Below are 12,141 nucleotides of genomic sequence, written 5' to 3'. Positions count from 1 at the left end.
TACACTAAAGGAAAATAAAAGCAATGCTCCCAGTCTGCTAATTAGCTTCCGCAACCCATGGATGGGTGGGGTTGGGAATGGGCGTAAAGTGCCTTTTACTTCAACTATATCACTTCTGTAAATACAACACAATTTCCAGTAAAACCAATAGCATTAACATCACAACAATATGGAGAGGAAAACAGATGATCAGTAACAGTAAACACATTGACTGATCAGGCAATGTGCCTTTACGGGCAGGGAATGAACCCTTGGTAATGTAATGTGTACTCTGTTTTCATGCTGGTTTCATACCCTTTCTGCTAGATACAGGAATCAGAGACTGGCTGATTGTATAGCAGTCGTGAACATGTAAATGACTCTACCATAACTCCACTGGATGGAAAACATGCTGATTTCTTAAATTGCTAGTCCCTCGCTGTTGATTGCTAGACTAGTGTGTTACATCTTCTAATTTGTGTGTATGCATAGCCATGGACCAGAAAGGGATGACAGTTAGGAGCAATATGCACTTCAGTAAGAAGTTGAATATGAACAATATGAAAGTTATGTCAAGTATATCCTAAAAAACCATTGCAGAATGGATCTGCGAAGGTGTCTCTAAATTCCCCTTTATGTATCCCTTGTCTTTTGACAATTAGATATGCCTTGTCAATCGCTGCGTCATTCATGCATCCAAAAGCATGTGGAGATCTAAATTCAAAGGTGAATTGCCAAAATTAAATAATAGGACACTTGCTGTCATAGCCATCATCTTTTGCCCAATCTCCATTGCTCCATCCTCAGCAAGACCAATACGTTACTAATCAATTATGTAGGAATCACAACCTGTAGTAAATACAACATCTAACATGACAAAATTGATATAAATGATAAACCTGGCCGGTCTGCATGCCACATTGAAAGGTATGCTGTCATCAACTCACTTCATAAATCAAAGGCAGATACTGCCCTTAATATGCATCCCTGGGTATTCAAGAAACCTGCAATACAGCAGTGCCTGTAGTGAGGGAAATGTTTGTGTTTCATCACTATTCTGAGCATACACAGATCTAGACCCAGCCAGAAAGCTGTGCTCATTTCATTTTTGAAACCCACTAGATACATAGAGTATGTGGCGGGCTGACTAAATTATGCTGCAAGAAGAGGCAAATTATGCTGTGTGATGCAGCATAGTTTGTGATAGTATCTGTTTCATTTTGTTTGCTCATTGGTTTCACCTCATTAGCACTACCTTAACATCCGCATGTGACAATAAACAACAAGCATTGCCATACCCAATAGGTCTTGCTCTTTGGGACCTTATAAGAGTACAGCCAGAGCTATCGCCTTATATTGAGTGGAGAGTGGCTCTTGGGAGGAATTCATGTCACCATGAGCTTCTATCGCCCCATAAGACCTTGCGCTCAGCCTCAAGTGCACTCTATCGGCTGCAGAAAACTGAAGCGCACTCCAGTGCCAAAGAGAGTGTATCTGGGGCCCGATGCACGAGACATTGATTTATACAAAGACGTACAGAGCGACCTACTGGAGCGGATGTCAAACACATTTTAAAAATTACTATAACACGTTTAAACTTATACATGCATAAAACAGAGTTTGTACTATTATGCAAAGATAGACTCGCTTGCGTACACCCCACATCTATTTTGTGCACCGAAAATGCAATTTTCAAATAAATATCAACATCCAAGAGTTTGCCTGGATGTAACTTGAAACAATAAATACTCTCGATTGAAATGTGAAACCTAACAGTCTTTAAAAACTAACAAGATTCTTTAGTATAAGTCAAATAGAGCTTCGCCGTTTAAAGAGCTGGGTTTTCAAGACGACCTAGAGTGAGGTCAGTGTGTGGGCCAGTTTTGTGGCTGTGTGTGGGCTGGGATTGTAAACATCTTGAAATCAGGACTAGAAGGCAGTAATAGGTAGTAGTGTGCAGCTGTGGTTGCTGTTATCTCGTGGCATGATTGGATAGACCAGTGACACTTTGAGGGTAGAAGGGCAGGGATGTGTCAATGTAATTATCCTTTAGGTAGAGAAGGACTTGACTGTCACATTTCTTGAATATTATCACCCACATTGCCTGCAACAATCACAAAAACATGTGGTTCCCCACCCCCCACCCAGACATTATGCCTTAAACACTAACAGTCGAAAGGTGCTCGTATTGAAAATGTGGGCCACATTTTTTTTTTACCACCAATTCATAAATATGGGCCACTTTATTTTGTTGCCAAGGCCTATTTTCTACCCCACTAAGACCCTGCTGCCCAGACGCAACCATTACACATTAAAACATATCCCGCAAAAAGGCCAAAGTCGACAGAAGGAAATAACCCCATTTAATCCCAAAAAGCAAAAGCAGGAGCGAAATGAAAGGGAGCCCTGAAGGACTGACAGACGAGGCTTTGCCAGAAGAAGGACGGCGGCAAGCTAATATGAATGAGCACATGCTTGCGGAGGGCAGGTCATTCCACAAGCAGCTTTACTAAGGGAGAAAAATTGACAGCTTGTACCGGAGCAAGAAATGAAGACAAAGTCTGCCACATTACCCATGCAGTCTAATAATCCCTCAAACGGAAAGGGTGACAAAGGAGACGGCTCGGATTATAGACCTCGTTTATCAACAGTGGCATAGCTTTGCTTACATTATTTAATGTAAGCAGATCCAGGAAACATAACAATATCTTCTTTCACAGCACAGGCATCAAGCTGTGAGACAAGAAATAAAATGCCTACTTCGATTGCCTGAGAAAGGAAAAAAGAGGCAGACAGTATTTTCACAAGAAGCTGGTTAGTCCTTGCAGCCCTCCTAAGGAGGCCACTGTGCAAGAAATTCTGCAGCAGGGAGGAATTAGTCAGCACCGCATCTGCTGCTTTTCCCAATGTATTAGCTACGTAAGGGATTTTTAACCCCTTGTGCCTCAGTGCCTGACGCTTTCTTATATATGCATTGATCTTGCTCTCAAATACAAATTATGCTTACTGAGCAAGTCTGCCATTTTTTAAAAATCCTTAAATACGCCAAGCTACATGTGACTATTTGCTCACTAGTACTACTGCAACACAGACAGTCAAGAATACCAGGGATGGCTCTGCTGCCAATGTACAGCACATCTGTTCTTGAATGAGCTTAAAGATATAAACAAAAAAATACACGAGGCACCAAACCCGTGAGCCACAAGCAAAGACATGTAGCATCAGAAGCTTAGCATGTTCATTTAGGGCCGGGGTTCTTATTTTACATAACTCTATGCTTCTGGCTTTTATGTGAAGTGCCTCCCCCCACAGACCGAGATGTTAAAAGCGCAGTGAAACCCAAACACTTCCTAGTTCCATACACAGGCAGGCCATGATTATGAGTGTCTGCTCTTCATTCATATGGAGATTGGGGAATTGTTTTTTCTACATTTCTGCCACTAGCGCTAGCTTTTGTGCACCACCAGCGATCAGGCAGCACGTCAGTTTACCGCACTTTGGATTTGGAGATAGATATATATTTGTTAATAGGGGGGGGTGCGTTGCCAACTAAAATGGTCGATTTGACATACCCCGCATGCCGTAACTCCCGATAAGTAGGGCATGACACAACCTTAGAATTTTTATTTTGAAAGCCATTGCAACGAGGTTTTTGCCCAGTGTTCGTAAACAAAGCTTACAGCGTCCAGAACATTAGGCTGATATTCTATTACTATTTTAGGGAGCCGAGGACAAACTTCTGTCAAAAGGTGGACAACAAGCACCTCACTTTTAAAGCGCGATCTCGGCCTGAAGGCATCAGAGCGCTTTACATTAGCTCCAGTCGCACACATTCATTTTATGAGGCACAGATTAATTGATTTGCCCAGAATCTCGGGTGTCTCTGCTGAGTCTCGAACCCGGTTCAGCAGCTTCGAGGCCGACGGCTGTAGCTGGATGTCGTGCTCAGCCCCTCTCTCTTCGCGAGCAACGGCCGCCCACGCCATTACATGCCCACCCGGCCCGCCTCCCTCCCGCTCCGCACTCACCTGAGGCCCGGAGAGAGAGTGTCGGTACTGCGCTTCTTCTGCTCCTGCCTCCTGGCCCTGCCGCTCGCAGCGCTTCCTCCTCAGCCGTTGCTCCTCCTCCTCCTCCGGGGGGCAGCGCGGACAGTGCAGCCCGACCCAGGGGCCTCTAATAGGCACCCGACAGCAAGGGGAGCACAACGAGTAGTTCGCAGCATGAGCATCCCGCCTGAGCCCGGGCCCTGGAGCACCTCAGTGGGCACCTACATACAACACTACAGCACCCCCGTTACCAGACCGCGATCACAAACTACCAAACCCGGGACTCGTATTTCGGCGCGGTGGAGGAACAGCCAATCCTGGCGCGGCATAAGAGCCAGGATTGGCTGGGGGGTCAAACAGACACTCGCCCTGATGCTTCTCAACGGCGTGGCCCAGCCAGCGACACACCCCCTGGCTCCTTCGGTATCTTGACTGCTAGCACGCATGCGCGGGAAAGTTTCCGACTTTATTGCGCAGCAGAGTCAGTCGACTCAGACACTCTTACGTTGTTGTAACCTAAACCCAGCCCGGGCAGCCCCACCCCCTGCGCACTCCCTATTCCATCGGGACTGTCCCGGTCGGAACCCCCGATGGAAGCGCTGCATTTAGGTGCTCTGTGCTCTCTCTGCTTTAGCCGCAGGTGCGTCCACCAGGGTTGGTGGGGCTACGCCCCTACGCCCCAATGGACGCACCGCTGCTGACTGACAATGCTGAGGGATCTTAAAAAGGTTCATGGCCAGAGCAGTAGAACTGGGAATTGTCAAGAAGTACGGCTTAAACATGTGCAACACACTCAAGTGCTTCAGACACCAGCCAAACTAACCAGTATTTTGGTGCCTCTGAGTTTTCTGTTATACATCCATACATAACACAACAAGGGGCCTATCCTTAAAATATGCCAAACCTGTTGACTTTGCCAGTTCTTTCTACCTGTATCAAAAATATGATTAACAATGCTTTTGTTGTGATAATGTGAACTGAAAATTCCTGCCCTTCACATCCACTTTCTCTGCAATCTCTCACTCTTTTAGACACTTAGGCCCCTTTTCACCCCACATGCTTCTGAAATCCTGCATCCACATATCTCATATGCCACCTCTTCCCTCTTCAGCACCATCTTTTCACTCTCTACTGCACATAGTACCTCTCATCTTCTCTACTTCATCATCTCCCACACACACTACCCACTCACTCTTCTTCTGTAAGCACTGCATTTGTTTCCCTTAGGTGGCGCCTTATTGTAAAAGCGAAGTAACCCCTCCATACACCTTTCCAGTTACAATTTGCACATTTGTGACCATCGCTGTCTGTGGTCTTTAGAGAGGCCAAAGATTGGAGGAGGATGTGATCTGAATACCTTTAGGATCCATTGACAGGCACTTACAATATATTGTTTCGTCTCTTACATTACCTCTTCCAACCTGTCTCTCAACGTCTCCAAGAATGCCTCCTCAGATGTTTTCCCCAATGTCATTTCCACATTTTTACCCAATATCTCCTCCTTACTCTCTTCCAGTTTCTCAATCAATACCTTATCTAGTGCCTTTAGCAGCATCTCTTACAGGGCCTCTTTAAATGTCATTTCTGATGTCACTCCTGAGGGACTTTCCAATGTCGCTTTATCTTTTCCTATGTTTCAGTTGCTGAATGGGTTGGAGTCTCCCAACGAGCATACGCCACAATTACATCACACATCTTCTTTGCCTTTGGTCTGATGGTTTTGGCTGGACTAGCGTATGGCATCCGCAACTGGAGATTGTTGCAGTTGGTGGGATCAGTGCCTTATGCTCTGTGTTTCGTCTACATTTGGTAAGTCAAAAAATGTTGATACAATCAAGTCCAGTAAACAATTCCTGTTAGAATGATGCTTTAAATCTTGGGTATATAACTGTTTAGTAATTACATTTGATTCATGTGCATAGTTTTCCCCTTCAGTTAGGACACTGGCAGCCTTTTCTGATAGGCAGTATGCACTTCAGATGTGGGCACATATATAGCTCACTGTGTAATTATTTGCCTCTAGGAGCTACTTGAGATGCTGGCTTGTGTCTACATTATGGGGCTCCTACTACCTTGAATGTTCTAGGCTACTATCATTGAGGGCAATCTGAAGACCTTTTTGTTTTTTTAAATAATCTGAAGTGTATTAAGAGGCAAAAAGATTCTAGTGATAAACAGTATTGAATCATGAGATAATTACAGAAGGGAGTGGGTTTTGAGTGTGCAGAGGATCACATAACCTTGCCCCAATTTTGCTATGGGTTTCTGTGGTGAGTAATCAAGCAGCAAAATTGAAGAGGGAAATTATATCCAATTGTCTTTCCCTTGAACATTGATATAAAATTCCCTAGCTAAAATACACTAAGGGTGTATATTTAACATTAGGCAACCTGATTATTTAATACACCTAATCAAAAGTTTTAATCAGATAAGAAATGGCTTTAAATACTCTTTTGGCCTGGAGATCAATAGGGTAAGATTGTACTGAAGCATCCCCTTCTTCGTATACTTATTGGGTGTGAGCTTGCAACAGAGGGCGTTACCCTGTTTAGGAGATCGCACCTCAACCAGTCCCAAGATTGCACCCCAGGTCACAGGTTTTATCTGATGTCTTCAATAGAAGTGTATGTACCCCATTATCTCACTTGCTGCCAACAGTCATAGGGAGAGATTTACAAGAAAATGCCGGAGCGCGTTGTTAGGCCAAATTTGGCAACGCTGTGCTCCGACATTTAAAAAATAAGCTGGGATGCGCAGTATTTACAAAAATATGGCGCACCCATGTTTCTCCTAGCGCTGGAAGTAAAAAAGCAGCCTAGCGCCAGCACAGGCACCCTTGTGCCATGTTGCTGGGGTGCCTGTGCTGGAGGGGCGATTGTTTATTGCAGGAAGGGACACCTTACTGCACATAGACAATCAATTATGGCGATTTACTCTTTCCTAAGAGCGGGTATTACCTAGCCTTAGTATGTGGTGGTACGCCAGCCTTGTAAATCTGGGGCAGCGACAAAAAGCAATGGGTGTTGCAGTGAAATGCCCACAGCAACACCCATAGCCCACTCCTTTGCTACAGCAGACTGCAGCAGTAAGGGGCATATTTACAAGGTTGTGTTAAGCCAAGTTAAGCTGCTTAGTTCCACCTTGTAAATATGGGGAATGGCGCAACGCCACCATAGCGTCAAAAACAGTGACGCCCCTGTGGCATTAGGGGTTTGTAAATATGCCCCATAGCGTCTGCTTCTTCATTGCTCATACTGAATTGGCATCAGAAAGGTGTTTATATCAACATGGATCGTCCATCTATTTTTTCTTCTACAGCTACCATCCCCTGGACCGAGGCAGTAAGCATGATTGAACAATTTAAATTAGGCTGACTTCCTCAAGGCATCGCCCCACTTTCTGACATGGACTTCAGAGATTCACTGTTCCATACATTGCAACTGCATTGTCAAAGGAAATATTTGGGAAGTAGTTTGGAAAGAAACCTCCAACCTTGGTAATAGGATTAAGTGGCTCTGGCGAGTGCAGAGATTCAGGAGTGGTCCATGCGAGTAAGAGCGGTGGGATGGGGGGACTCAACAGGCTACGATGAGGGAAAATTAAATAAATATTTAATTTTCCCTCGTCGTTTGTCGAGCCCCCCCCACCCCGCCTCATCGCTCTTACCTGCAGGGGCCACTCCTGCAGAGATTATAATACTCGTATCCATTGCTTAATTTTGTAGTGGATTACATGTGCAAAAACCAATTATAAAAATATCATTACAAACATCAACTCATTACACAGAGTTTAAGTGCAATAATAAACATCTGCACGCTTGATGGAATGAAGAGCGCTAGCCAACCAATCAGAATACTCCCTTTGCAGGCCAGAGCTAAAGTTACAGACCCACAAAGCTAGCATTGTGTGACTGGCTGCTCCCTAGTCTTGTGATGCCCCTTGTACCTGTGGGTAACACCCTAGCCCCCAACTTAACAGTGATCCTTATACTGCTTGTTTGGACAATTTCATCAGCAGCTCCCTCTTTTGAAACATTGCTTCAGGCTACTCCACAGTAGCCCCTCCCCTTCCAAGTAAACAGGACAATGTAAGGCCAAATGCCCCAGTACCTTAGAAAAACATAAATAAACTGCCATGCTTGTTTTTTGTACAGTTCTGCAACATCTGGGCTTACATTTCCCCTTTGATAAGGAAGAGGCACACAGTTGCAGGAAAGGAGGTTTCACGAGAAAGGCCTGCTGCTGCGGCGGTCCATAGGAGCAGTTCTCCCTCGCCTCCCCGGCGCAGTGAATTAATTCAATCAGTGACACTTATAAAGCGCGCTACATACCCGTAGGGTCTCAAGGCGCTAATTGGGCCAATAACAACTTGTTAGGGACCTTGCCTGTGGCTCAAGCACATAATTACAGGAAAGGTAGTTAGTTAACAGTTGCTTATATATAGGCAATAGGCAATGAGCAAGTATTCTCTGCAGGATTCACTCCATAGGCATAATAACTGCATGTATAAAACTGCAGCCTAAAGCGGTATCTCTGGTTCTACTTAATGGCTACAGAGCTGGGACAGCTGGGGGCATAGAGAAGGAAGTGCGACCAGAAGAGTCTAGAAATGAAGTATGAAAGTTGAAATTGATACTAGCTCAGGGACAAAGAGTAGGTTAAATAGAGGTAAGTCAGTAAGGGAAATTGACAGGAGGTAAGCAGTATTTAGAGGGCTGGAGAAAATTGGCACAGGCCTGTGAAGGGTCAAACCCACACTGTGACAAGGAAATCGCACAGAGAGAAGTGGGAAAACCTGAGGTAATTCAACAAAGAGAATGTGGAGCGAAGTGAATGAAGGAGGAAAAATTGGAGAAAATGGCATCCAGCGGATATGTGTCCACTGTTGCTGGGGCTCTGGATTAATCCTGTTCTATGGAGGGTGGATGTGGTGGAAAGAGGCTGCAGACAAAGGGGAACACTCTCCACAGGCATATACATGAGATGCAGGCAGAGACGCCCGAAAAAGGTATATCAATGAGGGCCGTCCAGAGGACAGGGGAGATTCTATGATGTAGATTTACACAGCAAATGTGTCATGCAGTATAAATAAGAGAAGAACATAAAGTAAAAAGTGATGGAAGCTTCTTGCAATTAGTTTACCTTGAACCATCTAAATCATGAACACTTGTCTATTTTTTGAACACTAACACAGTAACTTGTCACTTTTTAGGTCGAGCCTGAGCAGCTCATGCGCTGCTCTGCAAGTCATGCTGTATTGAGGTAGGGACTTGAACCTCCGCCCGCTCTCTGTCATTATTTTAATTGACTTGTGTCATTGTCCTTTGTAACCTCTGGCTCTTCATTAGTCAATAGGCTTAGTAGCCCCTCCTTAGTACCGCATTGTCTCATCTTATACCCTCCCATAAGGACTGTCCCTGTTACATGTGTTGTTACTCTGTAGGATTTAATTACAGCCTCTGAGCACTGTTTAGTTTACATTTTTTTCTCATGCCTGCTTTTGCAGGCAGGACACGCTCTCTCCTAACACTTTATTTATTTTTTACGGCACGCCACAGTGGCGGACGTGCCTTTGGTTTATTTGTGGGGCAAACGCAGCTGCATGTTTTAAAGAAAATGCTTAGTCACTTTTTTTAGTGGGTTGTTTCCAAGTGCCCCATGCTGAACTTGCACGTTAATAAAGGCCACACTCCTTTCTTTAGAGGAGCCGCATAAAAAGAAAGGGGCGCAGCTACCATTAAAATGAAAGTTTGGGGCGCTTTTACAAAAGAAAATGTGTTTTTCAAACATATGCTCTTTTGGTAAAATCTTTCCATACCGCGCTTTCACTTTAATGGTGTCAGCGCCCTTTTCTTTAGATGCACCTGGTCTAAAGAAAGGGGCGCGGCCTCTATTCACGTACAAGCGCGGCATGGGGCGCTTGGAAACAAAAAATATTTGATATTAAAAAGGTCTTGCAATTGCGAGAATTCAAGCTATTGACATTTACAATGCCTGCCAATAGTTCAAAGTCTCGTAAATTCGAGATCTATTGCATTGCAAATGCTTGACAGTTTTATTGCATCACAACTTAAAACCAGGTGTTACAGTAAAATTACCACTTGGGCATTTTATTAGGCATTTGCTAGGTGCTTTGATGGAGTGGTTTTTCTTCAGTCCTTCAAAAAGCCCCCAGATATTGTTCGATACAGCAAAATATCCAAATGTAATCGCTGTAGCTTTGGCGAATTGTTCCAAATCTTACACGCCTGTGTACTCCTAATTACTCAGGATTTGATTAACGCATTTAGCTTTTATGGGGATGGGCTGGCGACTTCAGTCACGTATTGTCTGTTTATTAGCTTGCTTGTTTCCTAAATATCAATATCAAAAAGATGGAATCAATACTTGTTATATGCAAAAGGTAAAAGACTTTCTCTACATACACCAAGGGCCCTAATGGGACGAGCATTAGCACACCCTATAAGTCTCAGTTATAAAAAGGCCGAGCTATTGGCTTGGCCAATGTTGCAGCCACTGCAGGTGAAAGCATGCATCAAGGCATCTGCACATGCATGGCTGGCAATCTTGGATAGAGGGAGAGCAAGGAAACAAGAAATCCCATTGAGTGCTCACTAACAAATACAAAACAGGTCCCCTCAAGAATACTGTGGAAGGATACGATGCACACAATCAAAACATAGTAGGATGGAAATGCTCCTGGGTAGGTCAAATACAAGAATAGGGAGAAAAGTGATCAAATCAAGAACAGACAAGAGAGCCAGGCAACAAAATCCGCCCAATCATGATAAATGACCAGACCCAAAGGCCTATGTAAGTATATGTTAATTATTGGCAACATTATATCTACCTAAAGATAGCAAAAGGGGGCTGAATTGGGCACTGTACTGACAAGGATCAGTCAGGTGATGCTTAGGTAAGGGTACATTTAACTCCAACTTTTCAAAAGAAGAAACCTAATTAATGATTGGGAAGTGAAGGAGGCTAGTTAGGTCTGATAAAGATGGAGGAGTTAAGCAGTACTCTCATTCCCTTGCACTATGACAGACAACATTCCTATGGCTGAATGAGTTGGAGGAGGCTGTGACATAGCATCTCAATGGGACTAAGAAGGTCTGGAAAGCATGTGGCAGTTGTTTTGGACTGGGCGGTGGAACATGCTAGATACCTCTAATGATGGAACGTCAAAGTAGGAGACATACCTGCGTGGAAGCCTGGGAGAGAGCTTAAGTGTACTGTCTCTAGGTCTGAGCAGATCTAAATACTGGCAGTACTAACCCATGTTCAATAACTTGTAGTAATTAGTTTGTGAGTAGCTAGATCCTTTGGAGGAAGACTGACAGCAATGAAGTAGATACATGAGTTTCAAATCTGTGTGCATAATGGGCACTCTAACCTGTTTTACACTTCATATTTGTTCAACCAAACAGCTGGTAGTTACTGATGGTGGTCAGTGTGAGTGTAGGTGAAGGTTAGATAAATGTTATTTGAGAGAATTGTGGAATAGGAGAAGGAAGGCAAACCCAGCCAAGCGTGGGTCTCTACATCCTAATGCAAGAGGGGGTGTTGTGGAGTGTCGATCAAGTGACAGAAAATCCGAGAGGGTTGGTGAAATGGATCTAAGAAGGTAGCTGCGGAAAGCTTACCGCAGTGGAATCTATGTACATTAACCCACAAATTTGAATTTTTACTTTTCTGAAGTTCTAGTACAAAGGTAGAGGAGGTCTCGCTTTACCCTCTCTGTGAGAGTTTCCTTAATGTAATGTAATAGACATTTAAAGAGCGCACGGCTACCTCAGAAGAGGTGTCCCAACGCTAGCAGCCAACTAACAAGAGGCTCGACCAAGAGGCTATGCTTGAATAAAGAGCCAGGTTTTAAGGCCCTCCTGAACTCTAGTTCTGACTCATTCAGGTGCAGGTGGACCGGCAGAGAGTTCCAGAGTTTTGTTATTTCTACTGGAAAGGACCTGCCACCTTGGCAGGCTTTAGAAAAACGTGGAACCGGAAGGAGCCGTAAGGGGTTGGATCTCAGGACCCGTTCCTGATGATATGGGTGCAACCTCTGCCTGAGATACCAAAGGCCTATGACCCTAGTGGCTCTAAAGGCCAGGGTCAGT

The 12,141-nt window shown here is 44.3% G+C and overlaps 1 protein-coding gene across 5 annotated transcripts in view; it reads left to right on the top strand.

Annotated features, from left to right (window-relative positions):
• LOC144786225 (solute carrier family 22 member 13-like) overlaps positions 1–12,141 on the top strand; it is a 418,586-nt gene that overhangs the window by 301,637 nt on the left and 104,808 nt on the right. For 3 of the 5 annotated variants that reach the window (XM_078665254.1, XM_078665255.1, XM_078665256.1), the window contains one exon: positions 5,666–5,834. The exons of the other annotated variants lie outside the window; for them this stretch is intronic. In XM_078665254.1, the coding sequence (XP_078521380.1) occupies positions 5,666–5,834 (169 nt within the window). The remainder of the gene's footprint in view (positions 1–5,665; positions 5,835–12,141) is intronic. 5 annotated transcript variants of the gene reach the window in all.

This window comes from Lissotriton helveticus, chromosome 10 (assembly GCF_964261635.1).
Source record: "Lissotriton helveticus chromosome 10, aLisHel1.1, whole genome shotgun sequence".
In the NCBI taxonomy this organism is placed as follows: domain Eukaryota; kingdom Metazoa; phylum Chordata; class Amphibia; order Caudata; family Salamandridae; genus Lissotriton; species Lissotriton helveticus.
Note: the sequence above shows the minus strand (reverse complement) of the source record. Positions and strands in the feature narration are given on the sequence as shown.